An 18,579-nucleotide genomic window follows, 5' to 3' on the forward strand; every position below is an offset into this window, starting at 1 on the left:
ACACACACACACACACACACACACACACACACACACACACACACAAACAGTGGTGGAAACGACCTAATTGTCATACTTGAGTAAATGTAAAGATACCTTAATAGAAAATACCTTAAAAGTCACCCAGTAAAACCCTACTTGAGTAAAAGTCTAAAAGTATTTGGTTTAAAAAGTAAAAAAAAAAAAAAAGTAAATGTAATTGCTTAAATATACTTAAGTACATAACAATTAAAATTCCTTATATTAAGCAAACCAGACTGCACCATTTTCTTGTTTTTTTAAATTCACGAAAAACCAGTGGCACGCTCCAACACTCAGACATAATTTACAAACGAAGCATGTGTTTAGTGAGTCCGCCAGGTCAGAGACAGTAGGGATGACCAGGAGTATTCTCTTGATAAATGTGTGAATTAGACCATTTTTCTGTCCTGCTAAGCATTCAAAATGTAATTTGTACTTTTGGGTTTCAGGGGAAAAGTATGGAGTAAAAAGTACATAATTTTCTTTTGGAATGTAGTGAAGTAAAAGTAAAAATTGTCAAAAATATAAATAGTAAAGTAAAGTACAGATACCTCAAAAAATGACTTAAGCAGTACTTTCAAGTATTGTTACTTAAGTACTTAACACCACTGAACACACACACACACACACACACACACACACACACACACACACACACACACACACACACACACACACACACACACACACACACACACACACACACACACACACACACACACACACACACACACACACACTTTCACAACATAAGATGCTGCTTGTGCTACAGCTCAGTCTAATATCTATCCTGTTGCCTAGTCACTTTACCCCTACCTATGTGTACATAGCTACCTCAATTGCCTTGTACCCCTCCACATTGACTCGGTCCTGGTACTTCCTGTATGAAGACGTTATTTTTACTTGTTATTGTTATTCAATTTGTATTTCTTCATTGAATCACTATTTCTATTTTATCTTTAACTCTGCATTGTTGGAAAAGGACCCGTCAGTAAGCATTTCACTGTTAGTCTACACCTGTTGTTTACAAAGCATTTGACAAATAACATTTGATTTGATTTGAAGGACTGACCATCCATGATATCCAAGTGATAGTTTTAACCATGTTTTGAGGCAATAAAGTGTTTGTTTACATTTACATTGTTTATAAAAACAAGAAAAACAAGCGTATATTTTAAAATTCAAACCCTCAAAGCAAATTGTATTTGTCAAATGCGCCGAATACAACAGGTGTAGACTTCACCGTGAAATGCTTACTTAAAAGCCCTTAAGAACATTGCAGAGTTAAAAAGTAAGAAAAATTAGAAAATAGTAACACAATAAAATAACAATAACAGATTATATTCAAGGAGTACTGGTATTGAGTCAATGTGCTGGGGTACGAGGTAATTGAGGTAATAAACTCAGCAAAAAAGAAACGTCCCTTTTTCAGGACCCTATCTTTCAAAGATAATTCGGAAAAATCCAAATAACTTCACAGATCATCATTGTAAAGGGTTTAATAAACATGGTTTCCCATGCTTGTTCAATGAACCATAAACAATTAATGAACATGCACCTGTGGAACGGTCGTTAAGACACTAACAGCTTACAGACAGTAGGCAATTAAAATTAAGGTCACAGTTATGAAAACTTAGGACACTAAAGAGGCCTTTCTACTGACTCTTCAAAAAACAAAAAGAAAGATGCCTATGGTCCCTGCTCAGCTGCGTGAACGTGCCTTAGGCATGCTGCAAGGAGGCATGAGGACTGCAGATGTGGCCAATAAATTGTAATGTCCGTACTGTGAGATGCCTAAGACAGCGCTACAGGGAGACAGTACGGACAGCTGATCATCCTCGCAGTGGCAGACCAAGTATAACAACACCTGCACAGGATCGGTACATCCGAACATCACACCTGCGGGACAGGGACAGGATGGCAACAACAACTGCCCGATTTACACCAGGAATGCACAATCCCTCCATCAGTTCTCAGACTGTCCACAATAGGCTGAGAGAGGCTGGACTGAGGGCTTGTAGGCCTGTTGTAAGGCAGGTCCTCACCAGACATAACCGGCAACAACGTCACATATGGGCACAAACCCACAGTCGCTGGACCAGACAGGACTGGCAAAAAAGTGCTCTTCACTGACGAGTCGTGGTTTTGTCTCACCAGGGGGGATGGTCGGATTTGCATTTATCGTCGAAGGAATGAGCGTTATACCGAGGCCTGTACTCTGGAGCGGGATCGATTTGGAGGTGGAGGGTCTGTCATGGTCTGGGGTATGTGTCACAGCATCATCGGACTGAGCTTATTGTCATTGCAGGCAATCTCAACGCTGTGCATTACAGGGAAGACATCCTCCTCCCTCATGTGGTACCCTTCCTGCAGGCTCATCCTGACATGACCCTCCAGCATGACAATGCCACCAGCCATACTGCTCGTTCTATGTGTGATTTCCTGCAAGACAGGAATGTCAGTGTTCTGCCATGGCCAGCGAAGAGCCCGGATCTCAATCCCATAAGGCACGTTTGGGAACTGTTCGATTGGAGGGTTGGGGCTAGGGCCATTCCCCCCAGAAATGTCAGGGAACATGCAGGTGCCTTGGTGGAAGAGTGGGGTAACATCTCACAGCAAGAACTGGCAAATCTGGTGCAGTCCATGAAGAGGATATGCACTGCAGTACTTAATGCAGCTGGTGGCCACACCAGATAATGACTGTTACTTTTGATTTTGACCCCCCCCCCCCCTTTGTTCAGGGACACATTACTCCATGTCTCTCAGTCACATGTCTGTGGAACAGTTTATGTGTCAGTTGTTGAATCTTGTTATGTTCATACAAATATTTACACATGTTAAGTTTGCTGAAAATAAATGCAGTTGACAGTGAGAGGACTTTCCTTTTTTTGCTGAGTTTATGTACATATGCCCAAGGAAGCGAAGGTAACCTCACGTCGGTAGCCATGAAGTGCTTTTAAAGTCTGGTCGTGGCTCACATCAACACCATCATCCCGGAAACCCTAGACCCACTCCAACTTGCATACTGCCCCAACAGATCCACAGATGACGCAATCTCAATCTCACTCCACACTGCCCTTTCCCACCTGGACAAAAGGAACACCTATGTGAGAATACTGTTCATTGACTACAGCTCAGCGTTCAACACCATAGTGCCCACAAAGCTCATCACTAAGCTAAGGACCATGGGACTAAACACCTACCTTTGCAACTGGATCCTGGACTTCCTGACAGGCCGACCCCAGGTGGTAAGAGTAGGCAACAACACATCTGCACGCTGAACCTCAAGACTGGGGCCCCTCAGGGGTGCATGCTTAGTCCCCCACTGTACTCCATCTTCACCCACGACTGCATGGCCAAACACGACTCCGACACCATCATTAAGTTTGCTGACGACACAACACTGGTAGGCCTGATCACCGACAACGACGAGACAGCCTATAGGGAGGAGGTCAGAGACCTGACAGTGTGGTGTCAGGACAACAACCTCTCCCTCAATGTGAGCATGACAAAGGAGCTGATCGTGGACTACAGGAAAAGGCAGGGCGAACAGGCCCCCATTAAAATCGATGTGGCTGTAGTGGAGCGAGTTGAGAGTTTTAAGTTCCTTGGTGTCTACATCACCAACGAACTATCATGGTCCAAACATACCAAGACAGTCGTGAAGAGGGCACGACAACACATTTTCCCCTTAGGAGATTGAAAACATTTGGCATGGGTCCCCAGATCCTCAAAATGTTCTAAAGCTGCACCATCGAGAGCATCCTGACCGGTTGCATCACCGCCTGGTATGGCAACTGCTCGGCATGTGACCGTAAGGCGCTACAGAGGGTAGTGCGTATGGCCCAGTACATCACTGGGGCCAAGCTTCCTACCATCCAGGACCTATTTACTAGGTGGTGTCAGAGGAAGGCCCAAAAAATTGTCAAAGGCCCCAGTCACCCAAGTCATAGACTGTTCTCTCTGCTAACACACGGCAAGCGGTACCGGAGTGCCAAGTCTAGGACCAAAAGGCTCCTTAACAGCTTCTACCCCCAAGACTGCTGAACAATTAATAAAATGGCTACCCGGATTATTTAAATTGACCCCCACCCCCCTTTGTTTTTACACTGTTGCTACTCACTGTTTATTATCTATGCATTGTCATTTTACCCCTACCTTCATGTACAAAATAACTTGACTAACCTGTACCCCCGCACATTGACTTATACCGGAACCCCCTGTATATAGCCTCGTTATTGTATTTACTAGTTTATTTAGTAAATGTTTTTTTAACTCTTTCTTGAACTGTATTGTTGGTTAAGGGCTTGTAAGTAAGCATTTCACAGTAAGGTCTACACATTTTCAGAACATGTGACAAATAAAATTTGATTTGATGCAGGTAGAGGTAAAAGTGACTAGGCAATCAGGATAGATAATAAACAGATGAGCAGAAGCCTATGTGAAGACTGTGAAACTGTGTATTTGTGTGAGTGTGTATGTGTCCGTGCATAGAGCCAGTGCAAGAGAGTCAGTGCAAATAAAAGGGAGTCAATGCAAATTGTCAGGGTAGCCATAGGATTTTTGGGATTCTCATTGCCGGGTTCAACAGTTGAACTAAGTTCATAAGGCATTTATAAGTTATATTCTTAAATAACCAATGGTTAGAAATGTATAAGTCCAAAAAAGGATATTGCAAAGAAGGATTTAAGATGTAACGTAACTACAACTCCCACTATGCACAGGGCCAACACTACGTTGCCTGGGTTCAGAGGTCAATCGTTACCAACAAAATATGGTCTTCGGCTGAGTGCTCGACTCTTCAAGGAAAGTAAACAAATATTTTTAGCGAAATAACGTCAGTAGATTGATATTTCGTTAAAATTACGACCAGACTTTCTGAAAATGGTCTGAAAATCAAAAGTGCAGGCGTTTGCACTGTTGTCGCTGGTTTTCGAAGACGCCAGTTAGCGCGCTAACGTTAGCAAGCTAGCCGTAACAGCAAGCCAACATCACTGGACTGGTAGCTATCTAGCTACACACCAAGGCTACAGCTATGTTTGTACAAGAAGAGAAGATATTCGCTGGAAAAATATTAAAAATCCATATTTGTACAATGGAGGGTACGGAGTGGTTGGAAGAAGTTACAGAGGATACCACTATTGAAAAACTCAAAGAGAAGTGCTTGAAACATGTATGTTTGTGTGTTTATTTTCCTGCTTGCTCATTGGTGTTTGCCCGTGGTGAAATTGTAGCTGTTTGCAGGCCCAGTTGAAATTGTCAGTGGTTCCGTATTTATAGTAACTGGGTAGACACTGCTATTTATAATTTAGCAAGTTGGCTCGCAAGCTGTCTAGCCTCTAAACCTGCAAACTAGGCACAATGCTCCTAGTGTAATGCAGAAATAATTGGTACCTTTCGAAATGAGTCTGGCTGTTGATGTAGGTCTAACTAGCCTATACATGACCAATTACAAACTGCTTATGACACTGTAGCTAGTATTTTACCAGGGTAAAAGTACTGCTAATTGTTTCTGCCTGTGGGATAATGTTGGGGTTTGTTTGTTTTTCAGTATGTACATGGAAGTCTTGAAGACCCCAAAACACTCACACACCACAAACTTGTCCATGCTGCCACAGAGAGGATCCTCATGGAAACAAAAACCGTTTCAGATGAAAATTTAAAAGATAAAGGTAATCGTATGGATGTCACAAAGTTGTCTCAATGTTTACATTTTCACCACAAACATTTAGTGATTGTTATTTGTTTATTTGGCTCCCTATTAGCTTTTGCAGAAGCAGCAGCTACTGTTCCAGGGGTCCACACAAAACATGACAAGCAACAAAACACTGATACACTGTTAGACAAGGACAGTCACACAAAGTTCAAATACAACGGTATACAATCAATACAACAATAGCAATTATGCTCGGAAGTTACAGTGATTCCTTCGGTTTTAGATGTTCTTCTACTGATAAAGAAGAGACCACCGCCACCCCCTCCGAAAATGGTGGATATATCTGCAGAGGAGAAGGTAAAACTGATTTATTTACTCTTGTTTAATTGTATTGTTTTGTGGGTTATCTATCTCAGCGCTGAAACTAAATAGGCACTGATCATCAGACAAATGTTCAATGGATTGCTAATACGGATAGAACCATGGACAAGTAATTCAACAAACTTCTTACATCTAACTATTTGTACTGTCTGCGATTATTGTCTGTGTGGGATTCCTCCCTGTCTGTCAGAAGAAGCAAGATAACAAGGCTCCAGATAAGGAAGCTATCCTGAAGGCCACCGCTGGCCTGTCCACCCGCCACACTGACCGCACTGTCACCCAGCACAACATCAGAGACGTATGTACAGTAGGATTGTAAACTATTGTAAATAACCTGGCCGAATGCATGGTTCAAAAGCACTGGAGGAGTGTTCCACTGACTATTGTACTGAAATTCAACTAGTCCTGAATTTCATGGGTCTGCACAATAATCAGAGGCAGGTTAAAATGAGTGAGGTTTATCATGTTCTACATTTCTACATTTCTGATGCTAAGATTTTATGTTTATGTAACCCTTTATTTAATTAGGAAATCCCATTGAGGTCAGAAGACCTCATTCCCACGGGAGACCTGGCAAGTTGATAATGCTCTAAATGTTATGCCATGAACCTCAGTCCAAAAAATAGATTATTAATTATTGTTTATGTGCATGTGTGTACATTTTCCTTCAGTTTCAGACGGAGCTTAGGAAAATCCTTGTCTCTCTCATTGAAGTGGCCCAGAAGCTTCTCGCCTTGAATCCTGATGCTGTGGAGCTCTTCAAAAAGGCCAATGGTACAACATGCAGACGCTGTTACACGCCAAAAACATTTGCCTTTACAACTGCCTTGGCTGACTGGTTAGGGAATATATATATATATATATATACAGTTGAAGTCAGAAGTTTACAAATACTTAGGTTTGAGACATTAAAACTCGTTTTTCAACCAATCCACAAATTTCGTGTGAACAAACTATAGTTTTGGCAAGTTGGTTAGGACATCTACTTTGTGCATGACTCAATATATTTTTCCAACAATTGTTTACAGACACCTTATTTCACTTATAATTCACTGTATCACAATTCCAGTGGGTTAGAAGTTTATATACACTAAGTTGACTGTGCCTTTAAACAGCTTGGAAAATTCCAGAAAATAATGTCATGCTTTAGAAGCTTCTGATAGGTTAATTGACATAATTTGAGTCAATTGGAGATGTACATGTGGATGTATTTCAAGGCCTACCTTCAAACTCAGTGCCTCTTTGCTTGACATCATGGGAAAATCAAAAGAAATCAGCCAAGGCCTTTAGAAAAAAACATTGTAGACCCCCACAAGTCTGGTTCATCCTTGGGAGCAATTTCCAAACACCTGAAGGTACCGCGTTCATCTGTATAAACAATAGTACGCCAGTATAAACACCATGGGACCACGCAGCCATCTTACTGCTCAGGAAGTTCTGTCTCCTAGAGATGAACGTACTTTGGTGCGAAAAGTGCAAATCAATCCCAGAACAACAGCATAGGACCTTGTGAAGATGCTGGAGGAAACGGGTACAAAAGTATCTATATCCACAGTAAAACGAGTCCTATATCGACATTACCTGAAAGGCCGCTCAGCAAGGAAGATGCCACTGCTCCAAAACCGCCATAAAAAAGCCAGACTATGGTTTGCAACAGCACATGGGGAAAGAGATAGTGCTTTTTGGAGAAATGTCCTTTGGTCTGATGAAACAAAAATAGAACAGTTTGACCATAATGACAATTGTTATGTTTGGAGGAAAAAGGGTGAGGCTTGCAAGCCGAAGAACACCATCCCAACCGTGAAGCACGGGGTTGGCAGCATCATGTTATGGGGTGCTTTGCTGCAGGAGGGACTGATGTACTTCACAAAATAGATGGCATCATGAGGAAGGACAATTATGTGGATATATTGAAGCAACATCTCAAGACATCAGTCAGGAAGTTAAAGTTTGGTTGCAAATGGGTCTTCCAAATGGACAATGACCCCAAGCATACTTCCAAAGTTGTGGCAAAATGGCTTAAGGACAACAAAGTCGAGGTATTGGAGTGGCCATCACAAAGCCCTGACCTCAATCCTATAGAAAATTGGTGGGCAGAACTGACAGTGTGTGCGAGCAAGGATGCCTACAAACCTGACTCAGTTACACCAGCTCTGTCAGGAGGAATGAGACAAAATTTACCAATTAATTGTGGGAAGCTTGTGGAAGCCTACCTAAAACGTTTGACCCAAATTAAACAATTTTAAAGGCAATGCTACCAAATTCTAATTGAGTGTATGTAAACTTCTGACCCACTGGGAATGTGATGAAAGAAATAAAAGCTGAAATAAATCATTCTCTCTACTATTATTCTGACATTTCACATTCTTAAAATAAAGTGGTGATCCTAACTGACCACTTTATGGCACATCAATGCGAGCTGTGGCAAAAAGGTTTGCTGTGTCTGTCAGCGTAGTGTCCAGAGCATGGAGGCGCTACCAGGACAGGCCAGTACATCAGGAGACGTGGTACATCAGGAGACGTACCACCCTCATGGAGTCTGTTTCTGACCGTTTGAGCAGACACATGCACATTTGTGGCCTGCTGGAGGTCATTTTGCAGGGCTCTGGCAGTGCACCTCCTTGCACAAAGGCGGAGGTAGCGGTCCTGCTGCTGGGTTGTTGCCCTCCTACGGCCTCCTCCACGTCTCCTGATGTACTGGCCTGTCTCCTGGTAGCGCCTCCATGCTCTGGATACTACGCTGACAGACACAGCAAACCTTCTTGCCACAGCTCGCATTGATGTGCCATCCTGGATGAGCTGCACTACCTGAGCCACTTGTGTGGGTTGTAGACTCCGTCTCATGCTACCACTAGAGTGAGAGCACCGCCAGCATTCAAAAGTGACCAAAACATCAGCCAGGAAGCATAGGAACTGAGAAGTGGTCTGTGGTCACCACCTGCAGAATCACTCCTTTTTTGGGGGTGTCTTGCTAATTGCCTATAATTTCCACCTTTTGTCTATTCCATTTGCACAACAGCATGTGAAATTTATTGTCAATCAGTGTTGCTTCCTAAGTGGACAGTTTGATTTCACAGAAGTGTGATTGACTTGGAGTTACATTGTGTTGTTTAAGTGTTCCCTTTATTTTTTTGAGCAATGTATTTATATACACACACACACACACACATACGCATGTATTACATAACCACAAGTATGTGGACACCTGCTCGTCGAACATCTCATTCCAAAATCATGGGCATTAATATGGAGTTGGTCCGCCCTTTGCTGCTATAACAATCTCCATGCTTCTGGCAAGGTTTTCCACTAGATGTTGCAACATTGCTGCTGGGACTTGCTTCCATTCAGCCACGAGCGTTCGTGAGGTCAGGCACTGATGTTGGGCGATTATGCCTGGCTCGCATTCAGCGTTCCAATTCATCCCAAAGGTGTTCGATGGAGTTAAGGGCAGGGCTCTGTGCAGGCCAGTCAAGTTCTTCCACACTGATCTCAACAAACCATTTCTGTATGGACCTCGCTTTGTGCACGGGGGCATTGTCATGCTTAAACAGGAAAGGGCCTTCCACAAAGTTGGAAGCACAGGATAGTCTAGGACACAGGTGTCAAACTCATTCCACGGAGGGCCGAGTGTCTGCGGGTTTTCGTTCCTCCCTTGTACTTGATTGATGAATTAACATCACTAATTAGTTAGGAACTCCCCACACCTGGTTGTCTAGGGCTTTATTGAAAGGAAAAACCAAAAACCTGCAGACACAAGGCCCTCCGTGGAATGAGTTTGACACCCCTGGTCTAGGATGTCATTGTATGCTGTCGCTTTAAGATTTCCCTTCACTGTAACTAAGGGGCCTAGCCCAAACCACGAAAAACAGCTCCAGACCATTATTCCTCCTCCGCCAAACTTTACAGTTGGCACAATGCATCGGGGCAAGTAGCATTCGCCAAACCCAGATTTGTCCGTCGAACTGCCAGATGGTGAAACGTGATTCATCACTCCAGAGAACGTGTTTCCGCTGCTCCAGAGTACAATGGCGTACACCACTCCAACCGGCGGTTGGCATTGCGCATTGTGATCTTAGGCTTGTGTGCGGCTGCTCGGCCATGAAAACACATTTCATGAAGCTTCCTATGAACAGTTATTGTGCTGACGTTGCTTCCAGAGGCAATTTGGAACTCTGTAGTGAGTGTTGCAACCGAGAACATGATTTTTACTCACTATGCGCTTCAGCACTCTGCGGTCCTGTTCTGTGAGCTTGTGTGGCCTACCGCTTCGCGTCTGAGCCGTTGCTGCTCATAGATGTTTCCACTTCACAATAACAGCGCTTACAGTTGACCGGGGCAGCTTTAGCAGGGCAGATATTTGAGGAACTGACTTGTTGGAGAGGTGGCATCCTATGACGGTGCCACGTTGAAAGTCACTGAGCTCTTCATTGAAGCCATTCTACTGCCAATGTTTGTCAATTGAGATTGCAAGGCTGTGTGCCCAATGTTATACACCTGTCAGCAATGGGTGTGGCTGAAATAGCCGAATCCACACATTTTGAAGGGGTGTTCACATACTTTTGTATATAAAGAGTATATATTGTTACTTTTGAATGACACTAACTAAGTCTGAAACATTTGTCTATCTACCCCTAAATTAAATAATTACTAAAAAGAAACCTTGAATCTCCTTTTTGAGTGCGGACCAGCTACACAATTTTGGAATACTGACCGAGGTGATTCGTGACAACTGTATTATACTATTATTCAAGTTCACTAACAATGTGTGTCTGTGTGTGATTGTCAGCCATGCTGGATGAGGATGATGAGGACCGGGTGGATGAGACGGCCCTTCAGCAGCTGACTGAGATGGGTTTCCCTGAGAGCAGAGCCATCAAAGCTCTCAGACTCAATCAGTGAGTTACAATCAATTATACTTAGCAGCAGCAGGAGTCAGACTCTACATCAGAATCACTGACACAACGAGTGTAGTCTTACATCCATGCTACTGGTCAGTGGTCACATCAGTGAAGTATATACAGAATCGCCAGTTGTTTGAATCACAACAAGAGAGCCATATCTGAACTGAAGTGTGTGAAATGACAGAAACAGAAAGGACAGTTTTAACCATGCCCCTCTTTCACTGCCTCCATCTTGCAGCATGTCGGTGACCCAGGCCATGGAGTGGCTGATTGAGCATGTAGATGACCCCACGGTGGACACCCCCCTGCCTGGCCAGGACACCCCAGGAGCAGTAGGGGCCACAGCACCCCCCCTGGTCCATTCTATCTCGGCCTCCGCTTTCCGTCCCAGCCTCCTCCGCACCCTCTCACAGACCAGCACAGACGACGCTGCCACCGGAGCCAGGCAGGACGAGCTCACTGAGATCTTCAAGAGAATCCGAAGGAAAAGAGAGTTCAGGCCCGACTCACGGGTGAGTGTTACTGTGGGTACCAATGGCCTGGCCTGGGATGTACCAAGCTAACACTGATACATGTAGCTAGCTTACACAAAGTGTTTGTAATGTGATGCCGTTCAGTTATGGACTCGGTTGCTGAATGCCACCTGTGTTGTGTTTATTGGACTCGTGGTGTGATAAAACTCTATTGATCATATTGTTACAAAAGCTTGATAGAATAATGACAAATGTCTTGTGGAATGAAAGTATTGACTATATAAACTGTTAACTCACACAGATGAATGAGTAGACTCTTTGCTGTCTAACTCTACAGGCAGTCATTGCTTTAATGGAGATGGGTTTCGATGAGAAGGAGGTGGTCGATGCTCTGAGAGTCAACAACAACCAACAGGACTCTGCGGTAAGTTTAAAGGGATACTTCCCCATAGTCAGATGAACTCGTGGAGACCATTTTTATGTCTGTCCAGTATTTTAGTTATTTATTTCACCTTTATTTAACCAGGTAGGCAAGTTGAGAACAAGTTCTCATTTACAATTGCGACCTGGCCAAGATAAAGCAAAGCAGTTCGATGCATACAACAACACAGTGACACATGGAGTAAAAAAAACATAGTCAATAATTTTTTTAATTTTTTTACCGTTATTTTACCAGGTAAGTTGACTGAGAACACGTTCTCATTTGCAGCAACGACCTGGGGAATAGTTACAGGGGAGAGGAGGGGGATGAATGAGCCAATTGTAAACTAATACAGTAGAAAAATAAGTATATACAATGTGAGCAAATGAGGTGAGATAAAGGAAGGAAAAGGCAACAAAAAAAGGCCATGGTGGCGAAGTAAATACAATATAGCAAGTAAAACACTGGAATGGTAGATTTTCAGTGGAAGAATGTGCAAAGTCGAGAGAAATAATGGGGTGCAAAGGAGCTAAATATATAAATAAATACAGTAGGGGGAGAGGTAGTTGTTTGGGCTAAATTATTGATGGGCTATGTACAGGTGCAGTAATCTATGAGCTGCTCTGACAGCTGGTGCTTAAAGCTAGTGAGGGAGATAAGTGTTTCCAGTTGCAGAGATTTTTGTAGTTCGTTCCAGTCATTGGCAGCAGAGAACTGGAATGAAGGGAGTTTCGAGAGCCAATGCTAACTACCGTTAGCGCAATGACTGGAAGTCTATAGGTATCTGCTAGCATGAAGTATATGACACTTAGGTCTTTCAGGAGCACTCTATGTTCTATCTATATGATGCGCTCGTCTTGTATTCAATGAGACATTCTAGATGCAGAATAAATAAATTTATACAAGAGAGGAAGGAATGATTTAACTGTTTTTCACGCCCTTTGGCCATGTTGTCATTGGGATCGAGACCTGATTCTCTATTGACCATCCTAGTTTCAGAGAAGTTGACTAACTGATCTAAACATCTTGTTGTCCTTCTGTGTGAGTAAATGGTTTCTGATTGGTTAATGTGTTTGCAGAGTGAGTGGCTGCTGATTGCTTATCGTGTTGTCATCCTGCAGTGTGAGTGGCTGCTGGGGGACAGGAAGCCGTCTCCAGAGGACCTGGATAAGGGCATCGACACCAACAGTCCTCTGTTCCAGGCCATCCTGGAGAACCCCGTGGTCCAGCTGGGCCTCACCAACCCCAAAACACTGCTGGGTAGGAGCGACAGCTGTTACACACAAACACAAGGAGCTTTTTAGTATGTGTTAGCATTTGATTAGGTTTTCTGTTGTGTGTACTGTAGGGTCACACAGCAGGTTAGCCTCTAAAACCCTTGTCTTTATGCAGCGTTTGAGGACATGTTGGAGAACCCTCTGAACAGCACCCAGTGGATGAACGACCCTGAGACTGGGCCTGTCATGCTGCAGATCTCCAGAATCTTCCAGACACTCAACCGCACGTAGACACTGCACAAACGGTGTGTGTGTAGGCGTGTGCATTTGTATGTAGGCGCGTGTGTGTGTGTGTGTGTGTGTGTGTGCGCACGGCTGTGACAAGTATTGTTTTCGCCTTGAAAAGTCAAAGCCGGAGAAGATGTGTAAATGTAAGAGTTCAGAAGACGGAGATGTGAAAGATATATCTATTTATACCACAGAAAAAAAGAACAATGTTAACATGAACATGATTATAAAAATTATTATAAGAATTGTTGTTTTTTACATTTTAATAAGAACAATTTATAGTTAAGACCTACATGATTTATTTAAAATAATTTATCCATGTACCTAAAAAAATGACCATCAGGCATCAAAACAATGTTTACACTTTAAAATCAGCTTTTGTATGTTTTGCGATATTTAAATATCAATTACAGTTTCATTTGTTTCCTTAAATTGCTACATTTCATCAAAGGCGAATGACTTCAGGGCAAGCATTTAAGTCCGTATCATTTGGTTGAAGACGGGTCTGCATGTGAACATGCACCCTAACTGTTGTGTGTCGAGGGAACCAGGATTCAGTACTAGCCAGGGGTGTGTTCAAAAGGTTGAAACGTTCAGAATGTTGCAGATGGTCCTGTGTGGCACCATCTGCAACATTCCCACAGGGTAACAGTATGAAAATGTATGCCCTCACTACTGTGAGTCCCTCTGGATAAGAGCATCTAATAAATTACTTAAATGTAGATAGAAATGTAACATATAGAACTGACATGATGGATTCTCTCTCTGACAAAGAAGAATGTATGTTCTAAATGATGTATTTCTATCTGAACATTTTGTTACTGTTCATCTTTCTGAATGATTAAGCCCCAGGTGATGTTAGAGGGTAACGGTTATGCTTATCACCGTCAGTAGAGTGTAGAGGTACAGGGGTGTGTTCAGTAGGAAGCAAATGGATTGAAACGGGAAAGGGCCTATCTGAATTTGTCCAATAGAAATTCTCGTTTTCATTGTAAAATGTTTTACTACACTGGCACTAATGAATGCACCCCAGGTGGATGTGGGTGGTCAGACACTTTACCTCTCATTCTGTTCAACCTTGGGAACCTACTGCCTGCTGTAAGTCACTACTCAAAGACGTGGAAAAGTAAAGGAGGACATTTTCTTTGTGCTTCTCCCAAATATTTATTTAACTGCTACATTTTTTGTTGCCTATTTTTAGAAAAGTGTAGTATTATAAGCTGTCTTTTTAGTGTCTGTGAAGTCAAGTCTGTGTAATAATGGTCTTTGGTCCTGCTTTATCTCGAGACCTATGTATAAATTCTCAATGTGCTCGGATTCTGCGCCTGTTCTCAATACTCTTACCACAGCTCACTGCAGCAGGCAAAATATTACTCCCGGAACTCCTGAGAAATACATTTTCTGCCAATGGGTGGTATGGTTGGCCTGAGTGCCAGTCTGTTTGTGCTATCATGCCAACTCATTATCACTGATTGTGTCAACCCATATTTGGCTTGACAATGATCAATGGAGCTGACAAGAGCAACAACAGATCTGGGACCAGAATACAGTATAATAGGTTTCAGGGGAAATTGAGGCTTGATCCATGAACATAACAAATGATTCAAAGGTAGTCGTTTAAGTGATGTGAAGGTGTATCATTCCTTCCTGCAATGAAGCAAATTAGGTATCAACGTGTAACCCAATGCATTGAAGAATTTTACATGCAGTGGTATACTGAGCTAAGTAAAACCCCTAGTCTAGTGGTGGGCCGTTGTACTTTTGAGAGCAAAGTAGATGTGAGCTGTTTAACCAAAACATGAACTTATTATTATTGACTGTGAGATGACTTGCCTTGTCATCAGACAGACCAGTTCAAACTACAATAATACACTAACTTGTTGTGCAATAGCTAGAATCTATAGATGGACTTGAGTTTTGTAGACCTGTTAGAATACATATTTGATTGGAGTGTTAGGAATGTGTGAAATGCAATGGGTTAGTGAGGCTGTATGTTTATTCTATATCCTTTGACAGTAATTTATAATAACAAGTGACTTCCCAGAAACACTAGTACTGCTTTTGTTACATATGATTCAATATGACTGATTTATGGGGCTCTTAGTGTGCTTCCCAAATGCACCACGTTCCCTAAATAGTGCACTAGTATTGACCAGAGCCCTATGGGTCCTGGTCAAAAGTAGTGCACTATTAGGGATTAAGGTGCCATTTGGAACAAAGACTTTGTTTTCATTGTGAATTTCATCTAAAAGAAGAACATTAAGGATGCATGGTGTGTTTTGCCAAGCTTTGAGTGTTTTATTCAATATTTGAATTGTAGTGTTGATGTGACTTTGCTCAGGGAGGCTGTTTTTTTCTAGCTATACCACCATGAGGCAAATCTCTACTCCTGTTGTGCAAACATTTGCCTGAAGACTTTCACTGATCCATGATAACCTGGCTTATTGAACAGAGCGTCACTAAGTATGGTTTGGTAAAATGCAATATTTCACAATTATTTAAATGTTTTTTAATAGAGAAGTATTTGCTTGAATTGTGTGTTTATTTATATTTTAGCCAAAATAGTTACTTGCTCTTATTAATATTACATTTTAGAGAATCTGAAATTTGCACTTCAAGTTATTGAATTACAATTTCTTTACAAAATAGATCTATACACATTTTCAGAAAATACGTTTTTCACTAGCAGGTCACGGATCTGTCGAGCAAAGTAGCATTTTTGAATGTTCAAAGCATTTGTATAGATGGAGGAGGAGACTACATTGGCAGCCTTTCTGTATACAGGTCTAGGATGCTGTGGCAGAGTTTTCTATCATGGCTAGTGTTATTTGTTATAACAACATGGACCGTTTTTAGTTTTTCATAGTAATCCAATATCAAATCATGTATTTCCCAACTGCAGAGACTGAAAGGTAGAAGACTCTAGGTACAAACTTCAGCTGTCAGGAGCTGATAGGCTAGATTGGTATTTGATCAGTGCTTAAGGGGTATTTTTAGTGTGTGAGAGTCATCTTGGCAGTTGGATTGTTTTTACTGGGTTCCATACTATACTGTCCGGTATTAACAACCTATGCAATATACTCTCTCATTCTGTTAAACCGACTAGCCTCACCCTCGGGGCTACTGTCATTCAAATCACAGTTACATTAAAAGCATTTCTGTTGCTGTTTTCTTTTGGATCCTGTGCTTTGTTTACCTGAAATGGGGGGAATGTTTAATCTCCCTTAGATAGTGTGGAACTGTTAACGAGAGAGAATCATAGTTGCTCAATGCATTTCATACCGACGAGACTGTGTTTTTTTTATAGATGTGAATTAATCTATAGCCTGGATGCCATTCTGTTCTAGCATTAGCCAGCCCAGACTATGCTGCAGGTTATCTAATGTTGAAACATATTGACATTTTTACTATGGCACCACAAATAGTATTTATTAATCCAAGTATCTGACATCACTGGCCTGTGCTGCTTCATGTGTCTTCACTAAAGCAGTGTTCTCAGGTTGCATGTTGTGTGCAGTACTGACACCTGACAGTTCTGTTGATTAGGGAACAACACTGACACCTGACAGTTCTGTTGATTAAGTCAAAGCACTCAAACACCACTGTTCTGTTGTCTATTGATTAGGTAACAGTACTGGCATCTTACCGTTCTGTTGTCTGTTGATTGGATAACAGTACTGACACCTGACAAGTAGCACAGATACTTGGTATATGGTATTTGTCTGGTCATTAACTTACTCCTCACAGTTTGCCCAACTCTTGTCTTGCACTTGGTCCCAATATGCTCCCTATGCCCTTGGTCCTAACCAGTATGTGGATCTGACCTTAGCATGTTTGCAGATACGTAAGGAGTAGGCAATATGGTGTAAGCTCCACCACTACTACACTGGTTATGCCTATCCAGACCGTTTCAGATCTGCAAGCATCAAAGTTTAGAGCAATCAGCAGTTGCTGCATCCATTTTTGGACATAGAAATTAATATGTACCCATTGATTCTTTAATAATATAATTCATAAATGCTTCATGAGTTTAGATTAACTGTCATACCCCATCAGAACCAAAATATAAGCTTGTTTTACACCAGTGTTTGTAAACAATGAACATCTAAACAAACACTATATTGCCTCAAAATGTTGTTAAAACTATAATTTTGATATCATGTATGATCAGTCCTTACATTCTCCAGCCCTATCCCTCAGCTTTTTACCTGAACCAGCGGTTGGGAGGCCACTTTGTTAATGTGTCTACTGCTGATTGCAGCTTTAAGGCTAAGTTCAATGAACGTGGCCTTAAGATGCTTTTGGGAAACCGCGACCTGATCTAGTTTCTCACTCCGGGTCATATTCATGTGAATTTGTTCACTTCTCACCTGTGGAAAATGTGAAAAGCTTTGTAACATCACTACTCAAATGTAGTACCAATTAAAGGCTTTTGAATTTAACAGATGCGAGAGACGTCAAATTTTGTGTTTCATTGTCTTCTGAAATATAACAGCATCTTTACAGTTCCTTTCCATCCTGTCAAGGAAGTAGGCTACTTGAGTCAATTTCGGATAGATGCTACTGTTCCATAAGGTGTTGTGACCTTGCTTTGTTGGACTGGGTGGCTTGAGGCCTGAACAGCCTAGCAGTTAGTGTCTGAGTGAATCGGAGACTACTTACTTTACAATCCTGCCCACCAGTTCACGTGTGACTCACTCTCAGAAAGCACCACTAGAGGACACTATTGGTCAATGGTTCAGCATTATACAACACAGGGCTCATGTTGACAAAGAAAAGTTAGAACAACATTTTTTTCCCACCACTTTTCATGCGTTTTGGTTTGAAGGCACCAGCAAGACCACTGCAGTGTGTTTATTGTCTCTGTCTGTGCTGCTGGAGAAACGGTGTTGATGAGGGTTCAGCTACATCACTAAGGAGGGGGTGCTGTGCTGCTGGAGAAACGGTGTTGATGAGGGTTGAGTTACATCACTAAGGAGTAGGTGCTGTGCTGCTGGAGAAACGGTGTTGATGAGGGTTCAGCTACATCACTAAGGAGGGGGTGCTGTGCTGCTGGAGAAACGGTGTTGATGAGGGTTCAGCTACATCACTAAGGAGGGGGTGCTGTGCTGCTGGAGAAACGGTGTTGATGAGGGTTCAGCTACATCACTAAGGAGGGGGTGCTGTGCTGCTGGAGAAACGGTGTTGATGAGGGTTCAGCTACATCACTAAGGAGGGGGTG

General features: G+C 42.3%; 1 protein-coding gene across 3 annotated transcripts; it reads left to right on the top strand.

Annotated features, from left to right (window-relative positions):
* Positions 1–4,757: 4,757 nt before the first annotated feature.
* ubac1 (UBA domain containing 1) lies at positions 4,758–17,800 on the top strand. Of its 3 annotated transcripts, none has more exons than XM_055887688.1 (11): positions 4,758–5,194; positions 5,573–5,693; positions 5,961–6,034; positions 6,249–6,356; positions 6,587–6,631; positions 6,730–6,832; positions 10,845–10,953; positions 11,198–11,471; positions 11,770–11,856; positions 12,975–13,113; positions 13,246–17,800. In XM_055887688.1, the coding sequence occupies exons 1-11, from the start codon at positions 5,057–5,059 to the stop codon at positions 13,359–13,361; spliced, it is 1,314 nt and encodes a 437-aa protein (XP_055743663.1). In that variant the 5' UTR covers positions 4,758–5,056; the 3' UTR covers positions 13,362–17,800. The 3 variants fall into 3 exon arrangements, with proteins under 3 accessions (XP_055743663.1, XP_055743664.1, XP_055743665.1); XM_055887689.1 differs by having other exon boundaries at positions 6,252–6,356; XM_055887690.1 differs by lacking the exon at positions 6,587–6,631.
* Positions 17,801–18,579: the final 779 nt, after the last annotated feature.

Source organism: Salvelinus fontinalis, chromosome 28, assembly GCF_029448725.1.
Source record: "Salvelinus fontinalis isolate EN_2023a chromosome 28, ASM2944872v1, whole genome shotgun sequence".
NCBI lineage: Eukaryota > Metazoa > Chordata > Actinopteri > Salmoniformes > Salmonidae > Salvelinus > Salvelinus fontinalis.

Coding starts and splice junctions, on each gene's coding strand:
- ubac1 (XM_055887688.1), top strand. CDS start 5,057: ATGTTTGTACAAGAAGAGAAGATATTCGCTGGAAAAATATTAAAAATC. Junction 6,357..6,586: donor CCCAGCACAACATCAGAGAC/GTATGTACAGTA, acceptor TTATTTAATTAG/GAAATCCCATTGAGGTCAGA. Junction 11,857..12,974: donor ACAACCAACAGGACTCTGCG/GTAAGTTTAAAG, acceptor GTCATCCTGCAG/TGTGAGTGGCTGCTGGGGGA.